This window comes from Platalea leucorodia (genome assembly GCF_965183815.1).
Source record: "Platalea leucorodia genome assembly, chromosome: 4".
Lineage (NCBI taxonomy): Eukaryota > Metazoa > Chordata > Aves > Pelecaniformes > Threskiornithidae > Platalea > Platalea leucorodia.
Window position 1 is genome coordinate 83,934,581 of NC_138826.1, and position 20,164 is coordinate 83,954,744.

The 20,164-nt window shown below is 40.5% G+C and overlaps 1 protein-coding gene across 1 annotated transcript in view; it reads left to right on the forward strand.

Annotated features, from left to right (window-relative positions):
* Positions 1-742: 742 nt before the first annotated feature.
* Positions 743-20,164, forward strand: part of PAWR (pro-apoptotic WT1 regulator) — a gene marked incomplete at its 3' end in the record, with an annotated part of 79,910 nt that continues 60,488 nt past the window's right edge. Inside the window, exon 1 of the mRNA XM_082310640.1 lies at positions 743-1,252. Coding sequence (XP_082166766.1) covers positions 749-1,252 — 504 coding nt within the window. The 5' untranslated portion in view covers positions 743-748. The remainder of the gene's footprint in view (positions 1,253-20,164) is intronic.

Genomic DNA, 20,164 nt, shown 5'->3' on the forward strand with positions numbered 1-20,164 from the left:
CGAGCCGGGCCGGGCGGGGCCTCCCCGCCCTCCCCCCATTGTTGAGGCCATCTCGGCAGTTTCCGCCCTGGCTTCGGCTCTGTCCGCGCCGCGATGGGGAAGGGGGGGGGCGGGGAGGGAGCTCGGGAAGCCTCGGGGCCGAGCCGCTCCTTCCGGGACGGCGGGAGGCGGTGCCGCTCACCTGGTGCCGCCGGCGCTGGGGAGCGCCCGAGCCGCGGCCCCGCCGGGCGGGAGGTGAGCGCCGGCCGCCTCCGCCCCGCCCCGCGCGGGAGCACGGTCCCCCGGCAGGCAAGCGGGCGTCGGGGGGATGGCACACGCTCCGGCCCCGGGGGCGAGGGACGGCGCGTCGCGGGCGTCGCGGCCGCGGCGGGCGGGCGGGCGTCGGGGCGCCGGCGAGCGGGGGAGGCGGGCGCCTCCGGGCGGCCCCGCGCCGAGGGGTGAGGGGAGCCCCCGCGGGCGCCCGGCGTGCGAGGGCGGGCGGTGATGGAGACCCGTCCCCGGGGCCGGGGGCTGCCCGGGGAGTTGGCGGGGCGGCGGGACGAGGACGGGCAGCGCTGCGGGACGGCTCACGTCTCCCCTTTTGTTTCTCTCCAGGGTGTTTGTGCTTCTCCGAGTCTCTCTCCCCGCCCCCGCCTCTCCCGCCCGCCCCGCCGGGACCTCTCCTCTCCGGGCGGCAGCAGAGCCGCCTCAGGGCGGGCGGTGGCAGAGGTGCTGGTGGGGCGCTCTCGGCGTCCAGCCCGCCGGGAACATGGCGACCGGCGGCTACCGCAGCGCCGGGGGCAGCACCACGGACTTTCTGGAGGAGTGGAAAGCCAAGCGGGAGAAGATGCGGGCGAAGCAGGCGCCGCCGGCCCCGGGGGCGGCCGCCGGGGGGGAGGCCAGGCCCGCCGGGGGCGCCTCCTCCGCCGAGCTGAACAACAACCTGCCCCCCGGCGGCCCGGTCGCCCCCTCCGACCGACCGGTGCCCCCCGCCGGCGGGGCCGTCAACTGCCTCGGCCTCTCCGGCGCCGCCTTGGGCCGGGCCGCCCCCGCCAAGGAGCCGCCGCCGGCCCTCGCCGGGGGCCGGGGGGCTGAGCCTGCCGCCAAGCCCCCTCCCGCCGCCGCGCCGGGCTCCCCCGAGGGCGAGGAGAAGCTGGCCGCCAAGGGAAAGAGCTCGGGCCCCAGCGCCAGGAAGGGGAAGGGGCAGATCGAGAAGAGGAAGCTGAGGGAGAAGAGGAGGTCGACAGGTGTGGTGAACATCCCGGCCGCCGAGGTGAGCCCGCGGGGCGGGGGGCGGCCGCCGCCCCGCCTGAGCCGCCGCTGGGGGGGCCGGGGGCGCCGGGGGGCGCCCGGGGCGGGGGGGGGGGAGGGGGGGGGGCTCGGCCCGCGGGGGCGGCGGCCGCGCGCGCCGGTGCCCTTCTGCTGGGCGCCCCTCGCCCGTGCCCGGGCTCCTGGCGTGGGCCGGCGGCCGCGGCGAAGCTCCCTGCCGACACCGACTGGGAGAGCGCGGAGGGCTGCAGGCGGTCGGAGGGATGTGCCGTGGTCGTGACGGTGCGGCATCCGAGCGGACGAGGTGCCGTTTATTCTAAATAAATTAGACCCGTCACGACCCGTGACTTTTTTAAACGTCTTCGTGTTGGTAAGTTCTAGGGCTTTTGGAAGATCAAACCGAGGCACGTGCCCGTTAAAGTATGGTCACAACAACAGTAATGAAAGAAAACTGATGTATCGGCTCTGAATAGATGTTCAGGTGTAAATATTATTCAGTTTGGAACCCAAAAGAATTTCCTGCTCTGGAAAAAATGTAGTGGTTTAAAGAGCATTTTTTTTGAAGGCAGAGGAAGATATTTTTATCAGCCAACACCACTGTCCTCTGTGGTTTGCTACTAGTATAAAAATCTGGCATTGATTTATAATACTCCGAGAGGAATTCAGAAGAATGATAACTAAGTTTTTAGCTTTTTTTGCAGTTAATAAGAAAGGCCACAGGAAGCTTTGAACAAAGCTGGATTTTAGTCTACGATTTTGCACTAGTAATAGTGACCACCATCACTGTAGAAAAAACTTGTAGTTCTTCTTTTGGTTAACATTGCAGATTATTAAAATAACACTAGAAAGTGCGATCTTTGTTACTAAAGCAGCAGGAGAAGGTGAAATCACGTTCTTCATACCTGAAGTTACTAATCCTTTTTTTGGGACATCCTAGGTGCTTTCACAGCAGACACTTACATGCGAGAAGGTATCAGAAGGTGAGGAATGAGTTTTAGGAACAGTAGAAATCTTTGTTTTCTGAGAATAATTACTTGCATAGTCTTTTCTTTGAGGTGAAGTGTTTTGGCATAGGTCTTCAATATTCTTGCTTTGGAAAGCGACGAATACAAGTGAGTTCTTTAATCCTCTGGCTTCTGAGGGTGCAGGCTGTGGTTTGTTTGTTTTATGCAAAGCCCCCTAAATACCTGCCCCCTGTGCTTCTATAGGAACTCTTAAAATGTTGTATCTTTACTTCCTTAAGTAAACTAGTCCAGTTAATAATGGTTTTGCACATTGCAGCAAGCATTGTACAACGTGATATTTTGGGGACTTCTGCTGAGTACCCCATCCCCAGTCACTGTCTTTGTTTGGTTTTGGGTAGTGGGTTTCTTTTTGCTCTTTGAGAGTAGTGTCCTGGTTCTTTGAACTAGTTTTCTGAACTAGTTTTCCTTTGGTAGTTTTTGGGTGGTGTGGTTTGGGGTTTGCTAGTTTGGTGGGTTTGGTGGTGGCTGGGGTTTTTGTTTGTTTGTTTTGTTTAAGTATTGCTCAAAACGTGCTTTGCTTTCCAGGAAAACTCATTCCTTGCTTAGCAGCCATTAGAATCTTATATGTGAATTTGCTACTGTAGTTTCTGCTGCACTGTTAAGGGTAGTTTGTTTATTAAGGTTAACATATTTAGGCATTGAGAAGCAAGTTTTCACCCATTCCCGTATTTCTGAGGGCCTAATAACTTTGCTGCCTGTCACCATGTGTTTGCATTTCTTGGAAACTTCTTGTATCTTTATACTAATTACCTCTGTAACTAGCGATTAAGCGTTCCGTCACGTTTTCAGCATCAAATTTTAATAAATGTAGATACCTGTTGTACAAGGTATTGTTGGGGAAACTTGCTAGTAGTTAAGTGTTGCATTTTTGACTGGCGTATACTTACGCAAAGCTATCTCTTTTCAGTATTTCACATTTCTTAAATGTTTTTAATCATTACCACATGCATTCCTAAGAATTATTTAACTACGGAACACTAGATCATTCCTGATGGTGGACAGCTTCAAAAACTGTCTCCAGTGTGAAATGTGAGTAACTACTTACCAATGAATGTTTTGCAGAGTGTTTACTTGTAATGTCTTTCACATATCTATCTATTCATGAGAAAATATTTTAAAGCACTGATTCAAAACAATCGGTTAAAGTTCTCGGACAAAAGAAGGCTGCGATGTAGATCATGACTTGGAATAATCTATAATGCTCCAGTTTCTTGCTGTCTTTCTCATTAGATGCTAGGCGTAGCTTTACCATGCTATACATAGCGACTTGGTAGTAATACACACTGAGTTTAACCACTTCAGCACTTGTAGCTCTGCGTAGTGTATGTTTTAAAATTACTTTTCAGGAGATGTTCTTTTAGAGCTTTATCGGGTGTTTTATTGTCTTATTTTTCAAGAAAATGGTCTTTCTCTAGACCGGGGTAGCCATTTTATGCTAAGCATCTCCCTTTTATGATCAGCATGCCACTAGTGGTGTAGAACGATGATAAGAGGAGATTCTGGTACTCTGAAATGAAAATGGGTAGCTGTTGGCAAAATGCACTCACAGAAGATACATAGTGCCTAGAAGCTTCTCTGCCCAAAACGGAATAGAAAAACAGTTTGTACCCCAAAGACCTAGGATCTCATTTCAGTTCCGATGCAGCTGGAGAATTTAATGATATGAAAGGTGATGAAATAAGGAAAGTAAAAGTTTGTGTTGTCTCAGTTATCTTGAAATAGGCATGAAGAATGTTAGCAGATCGTTATTCATTAATGATTAATTTCTCTTCTGTTCAATAGGAAGGTAACAGAGTTAGGTCTTAAACAGTTCTGTGTCTTAAATGTATTTTGTATTGAAGTCGGTGGAGGACAGAAACCATAGGGGAAGCTGTGAAAACAGATGGTGACAGGTTGGGAGTAGTGGTGACACTTGGTATTTAGAGGCCATTGTGATAGAAGTAAAGGCTGGTTTTTATCTCCTCAGCCCTAGTGCTTATCTAAGTAATGGTGGCTTTTGAAAATGGCTTCTGAAATACTTGCAGCTGTTTTCCTTTTCAGTGGTTGTAAAGAAGTTTCTTGATGGCTTGTTGAATCTTGAAAGTTGATTTCACTCTAAATATTAAGTGCCGTGGGATTTGGGTTTTGTTGCCTCGTAACAGTTCTTCAGGTTGTGAAAGGTGACTAAATGGTATGTAATTATCATTACTACGTAAGTTTCCTTTTTTAAATATTAAGCTTTATAACCATTTTTAGCTATGTTAGAAAGTGTTTTCAGTTTGTAGGTATTCACTTGATGCAGGTGTTAAGTTTACTTGTAACATTTTTCTCGTTTACAGCTGTGCTAGTATCTGTCCAAGAAACACATAGAGTTCCCGTTATGCTACACTGACAGTGCTTTGTCAGGACCCACATATAGGATGAGAGTTATGTTTTGTATTGTTATAGTAATTCTTCTGTCCTGCTCCAAGCAAAACAAGCTGCACTGGTGAAAGTGCAGCTTTACTTTTGTAACTGTTTACACTGGAGGATTCTGCTGGCGTAGCTGCGTGGGTAAGTTTTTTCTGAACCCCAACCAGGAGAATAACAACTATTTTTGTGGTTGCCTTTTTTTAAAAAAGGTATATATGTAATCAAAATCTTGGTCCATCTAGGAAGGACAGTTAGGTAGCTGGGTTTTATTTAATGTGTGCTTATAGACAAAGTTTACATTTTTACCTAACCAGATGGAAGTCATCTGAATTCAGAAGTGTTCTTCTGTTAATAACAGGTTGATGAATGATTTAAAAAGGTGTAAAGAACTCAGATCTGTGTATTTTGCACGTGAAGCTGCCAGATTCGAGACACAACAGTATCCTGGCCCGTTTGTGGGAAATACTGGAGGTACTAATAGAGTAAAAGGTAGAAGTGATTCAGATGTGGAATCTGCATAGGATGGTTGGCCAGTCTGTGTTCAGCTCTTGTCTTCTTATTAACAGCAATAAGGATAGGACTTCTTGAAACCACACTGTTGGCTTGCCGCCAGGCGTCTGCCTGCCTCTTCAGAAGGCGCTGCGTATGTGGTGCTTGGTGGGTAGTAAGGAGACAGCAATGAGCTCGTTCTGTGGGGAAAGAAGGAGTTTCTGCTACTAGAGTCGTCCAGCGTGCTGAGTTGTGTAGACTGACAGAAAGGTGCTGTGTTCCAGTTGGAAGAACTTAAGGAAATTTTAAATGCCAAATGTGTCAAGCATAGCAATTACTGGGTATGTTGTAAAGGAATAGAGATCCTTCTCTGAATGGCTGGAAACTAGAGAGAGGAGTGGAATCCTGTACTAGTGGTTGGACTCTTTTGACCAGAAGTTTGCCTTCAGCAGTATCTTCCTTAGTGATTCACTACCTAAGGATTAAGTTAGATAAAGGAGCAGTTCCAGCCATTTCTTCATATTAATGAGGTGGTGTCTTTGCATTGTCTAACATCTCTGTGCGTTTTCTCCTAAAACAACTTGCTTTTTGCATATGTTGGGGAAAAAAGTCTCAAGTGTTTGTTTAAAATACTGGAACCCCCCCATTTCTGACCACCGATATGCTTACCATCCATGCAGAGGTATTAGCGTTATGATGGAAGTCTGAAATATGTTTATTTGACCTGGATGACCACTCATGATATGTTAGGCCATCCTTCTGTTTGCTTTGTCTAGTGAACACATTCATCTTATTAGGTGCCATTTGTGCTTCTTCCTTCAGAAGTGGCAGGGTGAAAGAAGAAATATAAGCATTCTCAGATTCTGGTAAAAGGATCTTATCAAGATTGTTTACATCCAGTCTGTTTTGCTGTTGATGCCTTTGTAAATTCTGACTTTGACCAAGCCCCTGGGCAATACCTGGTCAAGGGCATACTCTTTCTTTTCTTTCCATCTTTTTTTTAGCACGTGATAAACTTATATGCTTGTTCTTTTTCACACCCTCACCCCATGTTTAACAGTATGCTTTAATGTCCTGACAATTAGCTAGGTAAGGGCAATATTTGGGCAAATAAATCACATAACTTTCCAGATTTCTAAGTTTATTTTCAAGTCCAGAACCCTTGTAGCAGCTTCTAAATCGCTGCATGCACATCTTCCAAACCTGCGGTCTCTGTGCCCTAGGATAGCACTGTTTTGGAATAAGGCTAGGTGGTGCAGTAGTTTACCAGTGGAAAAGATACATGGAAGTAGTGTGATTTCTGTTTAAGAGATAATATGGGTAACTTTATTCTTGCTGAATTTAATAAGGATGTTTTCGTAGAGAAACAGGTTGTAGACCAGTATCTGCATCTGGAATTCACAGGACTCGACCAGAAAGTAGTGATTCTTCTACGTACTTAGTTTTTTAGTTCAGCACTCGTTCCTACTGGAATGGGAAGGACAGTGATGGAAGAGTATCAGAACCCATTAATTTCCCCTCTAATTCTTTGGACTTTGCATTTATCTCTAAGTGCAATTTTGGGAAGGTTGGTTTTTAAAATGATCTTTTAATAGTTAGGTGTAATTGGAAAACATTATTGTATGGTTGGGTTTTTTCACTCTTCTGTTTTGGGGGTGAATCATCTGAAATGATACAGTTACTTGGTTGAAAATAAACGCAATTTAAGTAAAGTATTTCCTCTTCTGTTGAGTACTGAATTCTACAGAAAGTAAGAAAAGTATTTGCTTTAGGTTGTAATTCGTGGTTGAAAGCTTCTTAATGTTCAGCCTTGCCAGTTACTGCCTTTTCTTGCCAGTCTGTCATGTAGCCAGTAACCTTAAATAAATGTAGATGTTGGTTGACTGAAGATAAATATTCCTTTGTGCTCTTTCTAGGCTGTTTTTTGAGTACTGAAGACTGAAACACTGTATATCCCATCGTTGTTTGTTCCTAAAGCCTACTTAAAAGATAAGATAATCTGGAAAAAAATATTGTAGGGCAGAGTGGAAACAGCCTGTCAGCTGTACATTTGTCTACTTTGACGCGGAAATACGTGAAGCGTCTTGCTTTCCAGGGGAAATTGCGTGACTTCAGTCTCATTGAAAAGCACAGAGAGAGAAGTGTTGATATGACCAGTTATTGCACTGAAGTGCACCTGCTGCTGAGTATTGCTGAAAATTCCTTATCCGACAGTTCAAAAGTTGTATCTAGCTTCACTGTAACAAGTAATTGCCCTGAAAATATTTAATTATTGTTGTTTTATAAAAACGCCTTAATCTAATCCTCAAATTGGAAATGTTTCACTTAAATGGTAGGTTGATGGTTTCCTACAAATCAAAAAGAAACTTCTGCTGCTTTGGCTATTTGAAACTAGTGGCTCAGACATATAAATGTGAAAATAATAACAACTTCAGGTTAATTTCAAGAGATATAAACTTGTACCCTAAATATGAATAGTAATATTGTGAGGTTATACTGTAGCTGAAACTTCATCACAAGAGACAGACACGGACAACCTGCTCTGGGTCTGATCATGTGTTCAAAGCTAGGTACTAAAGATTTTTCAGCATCTATGATACATATAATGTATTATATTACAGTATAATGCATTATACTGTAATAGGCAAAGAGTCATAACAGTAAGATAGATTGGAAGGCAGCTCTGTGAAAAAGTCATCTGGTCTAATCTGCTCAAAGCGGGGCCAGTTTTGATCAGGTTGCTTAGGGTCTTGCCTAGTAGAGTTTTGAATATATTCAGCCTGTTCAGGCTGGTATAAATAGCAGCTCTGCCTTCCAGCCACTCAACCTGTCCCTACCCTACCAGTTTGGTGTCAGCCACAAGCTCGCTTAGAGTACCTTCCATCCCATTGTTCAGGTTGTTAATAAAGATGTTGCCTATTATTGGCACTAATGTCAACCCCTGAGGGATGCCACTTAACTGGCTGCCGGTTGACGTTTATAACGTTGATTTCAACCTTTTGAGCCTGAAGATGCAGCCAGCATTCCACCACCTAATAGTACACTTCTGTGGGCCATATTTAACCAGTCTGGCTTTAAGGATACTACAGGGAGACCAAGTCAAAGGCACTTCTTCACCCTTGAAGGAAACTTTCAAAGTTTCTGAAACCACTGGTGCAGAAAACCCTAATATTGGAGCTGTGTACACTAATACAGCTGAATCGTTAAAATTGTCTATGTGAGGGAAATTGCTCAAGATGTTGTAGTTTGTTTTTGGTAGTGGAAGTGCTGGAAGACTCTTGCTTTTTCCAAGTCAGCAGGACAAAAAAATAAGTAGTTCGAAAGATGGAAAGAGGTCAGTCCGTCTTGTTGCTCTGTTGTATTGTCTCAGGTAGATGAAGCTATTAATACTTAGGAAGAGTAATACCAAAATAGATTTTCTGTGGAAAACTTGTGGTATTTTGATATTTAACTATTTAATATTTAAACAATACTATAAACCTCTAAAACTTTATAATATTTTAATGAAACTACTCTGAATGATGAATAGTGAGTTGGTACTTTGGCTTCGTTCTCCAGCTGAATCCACCTTTGCTATCTCATCTCTTCTAGCACTTATTTAGAACTGTCTTGTGGAGGTAATGGGATTAAATAGCAATCTTGGGTATTTGTAATAGTGTCTTCAAAAGTAAGTTATAATATTCTTAGCTGTGGAGGAAATAATAACTTAATGACTAAACCCTGAAGGTTGAAAAAAATGAAAGGATAAACAGAGAAGCACTCCAAAGCTGCTGCTTCTAAAACCTCAGCGTTTGGAATTGTCATGTCTTCAAAATGCCTTCATGACTTTGGGGATCCTGATTCATCCCACACCTGAATATTCAGAACTAATTACTGAGAGACTGATTTATTGAACACGTCCAGAAGGAGATGATTGGAATAAATGATGAAATACAAAATATATTTTAAGATTAAATCAGACTTCTGGGTTTGCTTCTGTACTAGAAGGAACAAATGATAGCCTGTATGCATTTTAGACTTCCCATTTTGACTTTGGGTTGACTGTTTCTGGTGGAACTCTGCTGATTCTAATTCTTAATTTCCAAAGCTAAAAGGAAATCAGTCTATAATTAGATTTTTATTTTTCTACTGTAGGTTCAGTAGGCTGGAGAATACTCCTTCAAAAAAGGGAGAGGAGGGTATTTTTGATAAAAAGAGTAAGAGATTTCTGTCTAGCCTGGGGGGTGTGTATGTCTTCATAACAATATTTTCTTTTTATTTGTGAGAGCTACTTTCATAAATAATTATTAATCAAAGAACTGGAAAAAATTAAAAAACACAACCCTTCTCCACTGAGTTCCACAGATGTAACTTTCTCTGAGGAAACAGGAGAGTAAAAGCCATGGATGGATTAATTTCCGCAGCCATTCATCCAGACTTGGATTATCACAGCAGCCTGTTTGTGCTTTGAATGTACTATATCCCAGATGTGTTACTTTCAAAAGAACTAAGCCAGAAAAAAACCCAAACACACCACAAAACCTCCCAAAACAAATAACCCTCCACCTCCTATGTGAGAGAAGCAAAAAACCACCCCTCTAAAAACCATCCAACTCTTGACTATACCTTACCCTATTTCAGTTCTGCTTTCTGCAGCTTGATTAGTCATGCACCTCTCGTGGCAACCGAGTTTGATCAGATCTTTCTATGCCACTTAAAATAAATTTTCTGTGTCAAAAATATAGTTTCTGTATATCCCAGTAAGAGCTGGTGGGAAATAGATTCCGTTTTCACAGGGAAAGGTTAAAACAAATCCCACCCCAACTCTAAATTAAATACAATAATATGAATTGATCTGCAAAATATTTATTGGCACAGACTTCTCATGCTTCTTACTTCATTGCATCTCTGGAGCATAGTTGTTTTCTAAATTCTCCTGTAGCTCGAAGTGTACAGGAGACTTTTGGAAAGGTCACTGTTAAGTGTTCAGTTCCACACAAGTTTATACTAATTTCTTAAAACTATCTTTATCTGGCTTGCATTCGTTACATATATGCAAACTCATGTATGTTTTTCTCTGCTACTTTTTTTTTTAAAGTTGGAGTTGTGTATTTAAAGACTTTCCAATTGGAAGACCGTAGGTGGATGACTATTTCCCGTGCTTCACAAGGTCATGGGAAATTAAAATAAAAACCACAACCCTGATGTTTTATTTCAGGATTTTACTGAATCTGATCTGCTTACATGTTGCTAGGAAGGACTGGATGGAACATTTAGGTCTCTTACTCCAGGCCTGCAAATGTCATATGCAACTCTATCGTATAGTCTTAGCATGTAATAATCATATGTCATCTTAAATGTAGCCAGGTTTCTTGCCGAATATGAGAACATCATCCTGGGTAAAGGTAAGCTTAAAAAACAAAACAAAACATACCAAACAAACAAAAAACCCTCAGAGAAACAAAGTAACGTGATGTCAACTGCAAATTTTACCTATCTTAACTCTCAACTCTCACCTACCTTCAAACAAAAATACGGAACAGAAATATGTGCTAGGCACGGGCTTCGCACAGTGTGTTATGCAGTACCTCATCAACAATGAGACAGCATTAATCTTCTTGATCTGAAGCCTATGTAGGTAACTAGTGTTTTGAACCTCTCTAAGTTGGAGACTTTAGTAGGTGAGAGACTTGTAGAAGAGTAGTCTGGGGCAGCACTGAGTGCGTTCTGCGTGTAGGTGTTGAATCTAAGTGTATTTGAGGTTGGAAGGAACTTCAGGAGGTCTTTAATCCAACCTGGTTGCTCACGGCTTTATCCAGTCAGGTCTTGAAAACCTCCAAGGATGAAGACAGCACAGACTCTTTGGGCAGCCCTTCCGGTGCTTGACTGTCCTTACGATGATAAGTGTTTTCCCTTCTTTTGGTCAGAACCTCTCTCTAAATTTATGTCTGTTGTCTCCTGCCATACAGTGCTGTAAAAAGCCTAGCTCTGTACTCAGTGGCTGCCTGGGAAAACTGGAAAAAAGATGCTTTCGGCTTTTTGGCAGAGCAACAACCTAGGCATGCTTTACTCAGCAGAAATAAGAGATGCTGTAATGAGATTTGAGGCGCAGCGGCAGGATAGTTGGGCAGAATGTATACAGCACTCATGTGGAAAAAGTGTTGTGGGATAACTGCTGTTCTTCTGTATGTATAATGTCTATGCCAAATACATCAATGACCAGAGGCCAGAGTGGTAGGCAGAAGCCAAGCAAACAGCAATTGGGATTTCCCCTCTTTCGCTGTTCCTCCTCTCGGCACTTTCTGACCTTGTTAATTCTTTTTATGAGTCATAGGAACCTGTGTGTGTCCTGCTTGTTTGCTGTAGTTAGTGGTGCGTATTTTATGAATTATTTTCCATGCAATATGCAGTTCAGTGTTTGTAGGAACATGGTACTTCAATTGAAACCTGTGGTCATCTGGACCAATCTTTTCCTGCTGTATGCGCTTGAGGTGCACTTAATTGCTTTGTAAAGCACTACCTTAATTTTTCCTCTCTGTACACTGTAAGAAAACAAGACTGATTATAGTGGGTCTGACTACTACTAATTCTACTACTGAGCTGCCTAGCTCAGTGTCCTGCTCCTATGATGGCCATAAACAGATACATAGTAAGGAAAAAGAATGTAGAAATCTTCTCAGGTATTTCCTGTGAGTTAGTTTTCTAGCCTCTTGGCAGTTTTCATCTTGAAGACTTGAAGCATCAGATGAAGGTCACTAAATAGATAAATTCATTTTAATTTCTATCTGCCAAGTACTCGTTCAGTCTCCCCTTGAACCTGTGTAAACTGTTAGCATACAAAAAAATAACTGGACAATGAGATCCGCATTTCTAAGAACCCTTATATATGATGAGCTACCTTTTTATGATTATTATTTCCTCCTCTTCTGCCAAAAACCCCAGCGCGGCCTCATGTCATGATCCCTATGCTCTAGTTATTCTAGAGCAAGGCTGCCATAATGGTTAAGAGGCGTTTTCTAACCTAATTTTGTTCCATTTGCTGGGATCTCTGGTCTGTTCTCTTGCTCTTGTTTGACAGTCTGTTACTCATACCCATCAATCTACTGCTGTCCCTTAGGACCTTTTTTTTTTTCTTTTTTTTTTACTGTGGTAAAAGTAAAAAGTAGCACAGCTGTGCTACTTTTCCTCACTCTGTGCAAGCACTTGAACTTTTAGATTTTTGTGGCTCATCTGTTGAGGAAGGTGGTTCATCTGATGTAACCCTTGGCTTTAAGCCACTGTGGAACCATACCTGAAGATGAGGGTTTTTTTTGGCTGATCATTCACATCTACCACATGTTCCCTTGTAGACTTCTGCTTTTGGAAGTAGGTTATTCATCTGGATAGGTTTAGAAATTGTGTATGCTCTTCTGTTTTGTTTGAGATACAGGCCTTGACTGTTATATCACTTTGAATGAGAAGTTCTGGATCCTCATCATACAAGTTCTTGTGCAGCCAAGTTGAGGTGACCTCACTAACCAGCTCCTTTTAGTTTACCAAAATTTGTAATAAGGGCAGACTTTTATAACAAGTATCTTGTTAAAAGACTTTTCAAGTGGAAACATAAATATCTTATTATCTGAACCAACCACACGTGGTTTGTCAGTACAAAACAGCAAGTTGTTTTCTATAACCTGGCCTTCTGTAGTGTCCTCTTTAGTTACCAAAACCCAATCTCTTACTCATTTAGTAATTCAGATAAGAAGCCTGTGTGCTCTAACATCTGGAAGTATCCAGGCCCTACTAGATAAACAGATGGCTTGAGCTTAAAAATCTTGACGTTTGTTTTTCTTGTATGTTTTATTTTTTCATTTCTATATTTTGTTCTGGGGAGAGAAAGGGGAAAATTACTTGAGTGTTGCCCATCGCTGTTGAAACTTTTTTTGCTTGTATGTAAAAATTGCTAAGTGTAGAGACTGAGGCTCCTGTGTTTACAAATTGTATGTGGATAAAGGCTACATAAGAAGCTAGCTCCTAATCACTGAAGTGGTAGCAAGATAAACAAATGCAATATTCATTCTTGAATGGGTCATTGATTTAAAATAGTTTCTTAATTGTTTACATAGTGCTTTTTGTCTTGTTTTACCTCCTTTTTCAAGCCAGCAGCACTAAAGGAAATTAAGCTGACCTACATATTTTATAATTGGAAAGGATAGAGAAGTTTTTGATACTGAATGCTAAATTAGATGGTAGGAAATGAGAAATGAGTTTTTTGCAGGGTTTTTTCATCCTCTGCACCGTTTAGGTACATATTTGCGTACTAAGGTCTTTTTTTTAGATTAACAAGCAGAAGACTTATAATAAATTAATTAATTTTTTTTTTTTACACAAAACAGCTTTTCTCTTCTCCTCCCCCCCCCCCCCTTTCTTTTTTTTAAAGAACATTTGTTTTTCTGGCCACGAATATGAAGCTTTTCAATTTGATATGTTTTTCCTGAATTTAAAAAATAAATATGTTCTTCAAGATCTTTTGAGTTTATGAAAGATGACCTTTATTGCAAAGTTTAGGAGCTGATTAATGTTCCAGTACCCTGAAGCAGATTGTTAAACAAACCTAACTTCAAAAAAGCTCTTAAAACAACAATGTACAGTGAGTAGCCATTTAGAAAGACCTCTGAGAACTCTTATTCTGATCTAAGAGCTCTTAGAACTAATTTAATCAGAATAATTCTTCCAAGGTGCAACAAACAGACTAGTCAATGATGTGAAATATAATCTCAATTTCTTCCATAAAAGCACTTCTTTGTCTTTGCAGGGTAAGCTAGGAATTATTCATTATTATTATTGATCAGTTAAGCAGTGCTTTGCCAAGCCAGAACTATGCCAATGCCTTATTAGCCTTAGTTTTTTTTAAAGTATTTTAAGATAGTTGTTCTAAGTTTGGCAGCAGTTGTGCTTGTAGTCTGTGTCCCAGAGTGTTAATAACAAATTGAGATGCAGAGTGTGTGTATTTTTTACTTGTGCTGATGTGGCTTATTAATTTTTGCAGACTAAATCCAATCTGAAATAGTATCATGACTTCAATCTGAATGTTTTCAACAAGCCAAGTATCAGAAGTTGTATTGATCACTGGTCAGACAACAGTACTGGGCAATACCTTACTGATACCTTAGTTAACTGATTAGCTCTCCTTATCCTATGTTACATGGCACACTTTCTTTAGAATGCAGAAACACAATTTCAGCATGTGTAGCCTGGAACCTGGCAAAGATTCCCTGCATGTCTGCTCCATTCTTCATACTGGTTTAGTAACTATTATCTTTTCAGAGGTACCATTTAATGATTAGTAATTTTTCCTGAAGCTGGTAGCTACTAGAGTTGCCTCTAAAACAAAAAGTCAAAAGCTTATATTTCTCTTTTTTTTTTCCCAGGAGTATTGTAGGCTTCTATGTAAATAGTCATGTAACTTCTTATGTACTTATATTGAAAGTTTTCTGTGAAGTCTGTTTTGAGTAAAGATCTGAGTATTTTGGAATGTGAGAGGTGGAGTGGAACCTGGAAGTGCTTGGTCCTGTAGCAAATTGTGTTCTAGACCTGTATGAAATGAGTTGCTTAACTTCTGTCTGTTACATAGCCATGTTTAATGTTACCATTTTTTTCCTTGCTCTAAAAGCTTTCAGATCCTTATATGAAAAGTGCTATTTAAATTAATGTACTAACTCCAAGATGAAAGATTTATTTTTGTGTGTGTAATGTTGTACTTCAAAGGATAATTGTACGACACTGTCATTTTAATTACACAAAAGCTACAAAGATCTGTAAAATGATGAGATGTGCTGAATGATTTAAAAACTGAAAGTACAGAGAAATTTTGCAGAGCAGTCCTTTGGGTTTGTCCTTCAAGAAAAAAAGGTGAAGATGTGATGAATTGAGATACTCCACATAAGTATTTGAAGCCAAAAAACTTTTTTTTTTTTTTAAATTACATTCATTTCTGCTGGAGTATGCTGAGAAGATGTTAAAGGATATGTTTGGGGCTTACATTATTATTTTAGAGATTTGTCATTTTTGTTCATGACATTTGAGCATACCAAACTGTAGGCTTCTGCTTTGGGGAGGAAAAAAAAAAAAGAGATAGGAACAGCATGCAGTCATACTCTAAAGGATGTTACAGAACTGGGTGTTAGGGAAGTTTGTACTACAGTGGGCAATGGCAAAGCATTGCTGGTAGTCTGACCATAAGGATGTTACATTAATGAAGCACTTCTTTCACAAAGAAGTCGCATTTCTTTCACAAAGGTATTAAATACTCTTGTAAACTCAGAAATGTGATAATTTTTCAGATTTGGAAATCTACAGTTGAATGTTTAAGTAAGTAGCATATATTTGGTGTGCTAAGTACCCTAATGAAGCATTCCAGTGAAGTATATTGGAATTGGGCATTTTGAGCATATTAACAATTAAATTAGGTGCTTGTACCTGACAATCAAATATTTAGGGGCCTGCATTCAGACACTTGTGAATAATGGCATAGCTAGAGTTTAGTTGATCCTAACACATCTGTGAAAGAATCTCCTGCTCAGCCTATTTCTCTCCTCTTTTGATTTGTTTACTAATTGAAAGAATTGAAAAAGGACAGAGTCCTTAATACTTTTTAATGAACTCCTATGACTAGAAAGACATAGAAAACCTAAAGATAATTATTTGTGAAAAGGGAAATAAACTAAAAATTAAGAAAACTTGTATAGTGAGTGCACATAAAGATATCTTGTATCCTGTTGAAGATGATGTGCATCATAATTATCTTGTGTGAAATACAGGCACCTCAGGCAGTCGACTTTTACAGCAAAAGGTAGGAGTTATATTTAGCCTGAGGCAGAAACTGAGGAGCATCCCATTATCTGACAGCCTTCTTTAGTCTAAAACATAAATGAGTGTTTTAATATAATCCCATTTTGTGGGTTTGCTTCTTCCTTTCAATTAAAAAAAAATTGGGCTTGTCAGATGTCAGATCAGTTTTTGTCAAACTTACCCGGAGGCTATTTGAACGCAGGTGTTGCTAAGCAGCTCAACACTAGAAACCACTTCTCATGGCATGTTACATTTTTTCTAAGATGCAAGAATGTTTGAGAATCAAACCAAGAAATTAGAAATGGGTGTATTAATGTATTCATGCATGCATGAAATATTCCCAGCTACCTTTCTGCTTCCTTTTTTGATTCTTCATAATTTTCTTTGTGTGCTGTTTATTTAGAAAGGTTTGGAGGTTGTTCTCATGTTTATATGTTCTAAAGCTTTCAGCACTTACTGCTAGCTGGCTCAGAGAGACTGGAAACTGAGATCTGAAGCCTGAATTCTCTACATTGTAAGGTATCAGTTAATTATCTATTCCATTATGATGAGCGTAGACATCCCTACAGCGTTTTATAAGCTGGTACGGCTTATCAGTTTAGGTTGAGGGTTGTTGTTGTTGTTCTGCTTTGAGATCCCACTTTGGTTGATCTGGGAGCACCATGATGGTGCTTGTGCGCTGCTGAACTTGTGGTTACTAAGTCACGCTGACGTAACCTGCTCTGTCTAGAAGTACTGGGAAATGTGGGTATGCAAATGTGATGCAGTGATGTCCTAGCTGACTCTCAGACCTTTGGATGTCAGTGTTGCTTCCCGTTTCCAAGAGTGTTTAGTGGACTTGCTATGACATTGCGTAAGTACAGCTGTGTTTTTAAATCAGCGCAGATTTTGCATTGGTTCGTGTGCCTGAGGTCTGTGTGTCACAGACCTTAGTTAGGAAGCACCGATATTACAAAGAATAGCTTTTGTACCGTTTTGGCAGAATGGAATGGTAAAGATATAGCTGAAAACGTGTTTCTGTCCCTTTAAAATATGCCTGTAAAAACCTTCTTTAGATTTGTTCGGGGTTTTTAATTAAAAAAAAAAAAAAAGGCAGATTTACAGAAGTTGTAGTAAATAACAAAAAAAGGCTAAACTGAAGGATAAATTCAAGATGTGGCTATCCTTTAATATGTTACAGAACTTCAACAAAGATCACAAATGTCCTGATATATAAAAAGGCAGATAGAATCATAGAATCATTTAGGTTGGAAAAGACCCTTAAGATCATTGAGTCCAAAAATAAACCACGATAACATACAATTTAAATCTCTACTTCCTATAGATCAGTTCAAACAGGTATACAAGAGGAGGTACAGTCCCATGCAGAAGTACACACTGGCAAAAAAAAAAAAAAAAATCCCCAGACTCCAACAGAAGGAACCTTTTGAAGTCTGTATTATTACATTTGGACTTAAAGCCATATACTTGATAAAGGTATTAGAAAACCTCATCCCACAACAAAACTTAGAATCCTGAAAGGAACATATGAATCTATAAATATATCAAATTTTACCTTCATATTTCTCTCTGCAAGGTTAACAGGACAGCTGGATTTGTACTTTTTTACACAACTCAGAGATGGTTTGAGTGAACAGTTCTCTACCATAGATCTGCTTAGTTAAGATTGAACCAGAAAATTTCATTGTTCATCTTCAAGAATATTTGAGAACTAGGACAAATTTGGCTGAACCATACCTAGTTTGTGATGCCAAAAGAGTCAAATGAAGGCTGCAGTCCTGCAGCTGGATCTGTGTAAGTGGTTGATAGGGCATGATAAGGAATAGCTAACTATAGACATAGTTTAGAAGAGACAGTTTTGTGGATTTTCTTCTCAGTTAGGACTACATGTTGCACTATCTGTAGAGAATTGATGAACACGATAAATAATAAGCAGCTCACTAAACAGAGACATAAGAATGGATTATTTATCTGAATAATGTCATCCTCAGTTGTAACAGGTTTTATGAACAAGCAAAGTAGAAGCTACTAAATGTTCAAATGCCGAAGCTCATGTTTTTGGCTTCATTGCTGCCATCATTGATCATTTTATACTTTATTTACCATAGTAAATAAAGTGAAGAAATAGAAGATTAGAACAGATTAAATTCCCTTTGCTGCTAGAACATCATAACTTCAGTCAGTAACCTAACATGAAGAAAGCTGTTATTATTTTGTTAATGTTTCCTATATGATTTTCTTCTGTGTCATTCATCGGTTTATTTTTATCTTCATTTTCTTTTACTGCTTCTCTTTTTTGTCTGTTGAATGCACAATGTATCCAGTGCTCATACTTGCATATGAGATTGCGTTTATAGAGCCTTTTGGGTTTCTTCATAATTCTGAGACTGAGGTAAACTTTTTTGAAGAATCCTGGAAAAAATCAGGCTGGATTGCAGTAAACATTAACTGCTTTAAAACTGCAATGACTAGATGACTGAATTCTCCCTTAGTTTTCCAAAACACTTCCAAAATGAGTATGTGACAGACAAAACTTGTATTGCAAAAAACAGAGGTGAGCACATGGCAAAGAGAAAGTAGAGCCACAGAATTTGAGTGTGAGAAGGAAGAAAGAAAAGTGTGTTCCAGTCAAGTTGTGTAGACAGTGTTTTTTAATTATAGGTTCTGAAATGGAAAGCACGTTACAGGCATTCTTAAAACACAGGTGACCAAAATTTTAGTTCATATAAATGTATATGAATCCAAGCTAAAATGTGAAAATAAGCTTGGTTATGTTTATATGAGCCAGTATTTAAAATGTACAATTTAAAATGTACCTCTTTATTCCTCCATGAATTTGAGAAGTTGAACTGATAGTATTTATGTAATGAATAGTTCTATGTAGTGATCTAAATCTGAAACAAAAGCTAAAGAGACTTTTTTTTTTTTTTTGGTTGGTTTACCACAGTCATTGGTTCTGCATAGCAGGACTCCGGTTGAAGTTCAGAGGGACTGTATGAACCGGGGTATGTTGTTGGACTAGTATTTTGTCAATATCAAAAGTTACTGATTAGAAAAAGTAGGGCTGTAAAATATTTTTCCACAGTTCTAAGTGGAATTTTTTCCTGTTACCATCTGCTTTTATCCAACTTTCAGAACTCAGATTTTTCTCTTTTGTGCGGGGATGGTTCTTCCACTTGGACGCTGTTTATTAGGAAGCTGCACTAATAAATGATGAATGAATCCCCTAAAATATCACAGTATAGTGGGGGAGGGGGACTATTATTTTTTTACCATTAGAATTTGTGTTTAGAGAAAAGCTTGAGAAATAAATGAAAATATTTTTCATTTGTTTCTAAGTGCAGCTTAGATATTGCTGATATTAGTATTAAAATTATACATTTAGAACATTAACATTACAAATATATTCTAAAAAAGTAGGTAGTTTTTAGTCATTAACACGGAAGTAGATGGAGACTAATGAAATATGAGAGGAGTATCTGACGGGAATCATGAAATGCATTTGCTAATTGTAGCCTTGCATTCGTAGGAAAGACTGCCGTTTCTCCTCTTTAAATTAAAATCAGTACTCAAATGTCATACTGGGATCTTCTAGTTGATCAAAGGTCAAAATACCTGTTGGTTATTTGATTCCATTTGGATGACGCTGAAGGAAAGGCTAATTTTGCATCTGGACACGGCTATAGAAATTGCATAGAAGCGGGAGCTTGTGTACCACCGTATAAAGATGTTGTCATCAAGGATGTTTATAACAGATGCTGCCTTATATCTGGAATTTAGTCTGGACCATACTCTTCTAGCTCTCTTCACGTGTATGAACTATTTGTAAGCCAGCAGGCTATGAACTTCGTAGATGACTGTGTGTAAGAAGTGAGCTTAGAGGGAATGGTACCGGTGTGGGGAACCGAATATGCTGAACAGGATGTGCAAGACCAGGCTGGGTGAGGTGGGAAGCAGCCGGCCCAGACAAAGAAGCTTAAAGAACTCAGCGGTAGGTCACAGATGTTTCTGCATGGAGATAGGCACCTCACTCTGAAATAGGCTCTGCATCTAGGCTTGAACCAAAATAAGTGCAGCTGATTTGATTTGGAGGGGCTTGGCTTTGAATCAGCTACGGGTACAAGGAAGAGCATGTCTTCTGTGCGATAGGCAGCCCTTCCAAAGAAGACTTTTAAATAATATGTTCTGTCTGATCCTTTTTT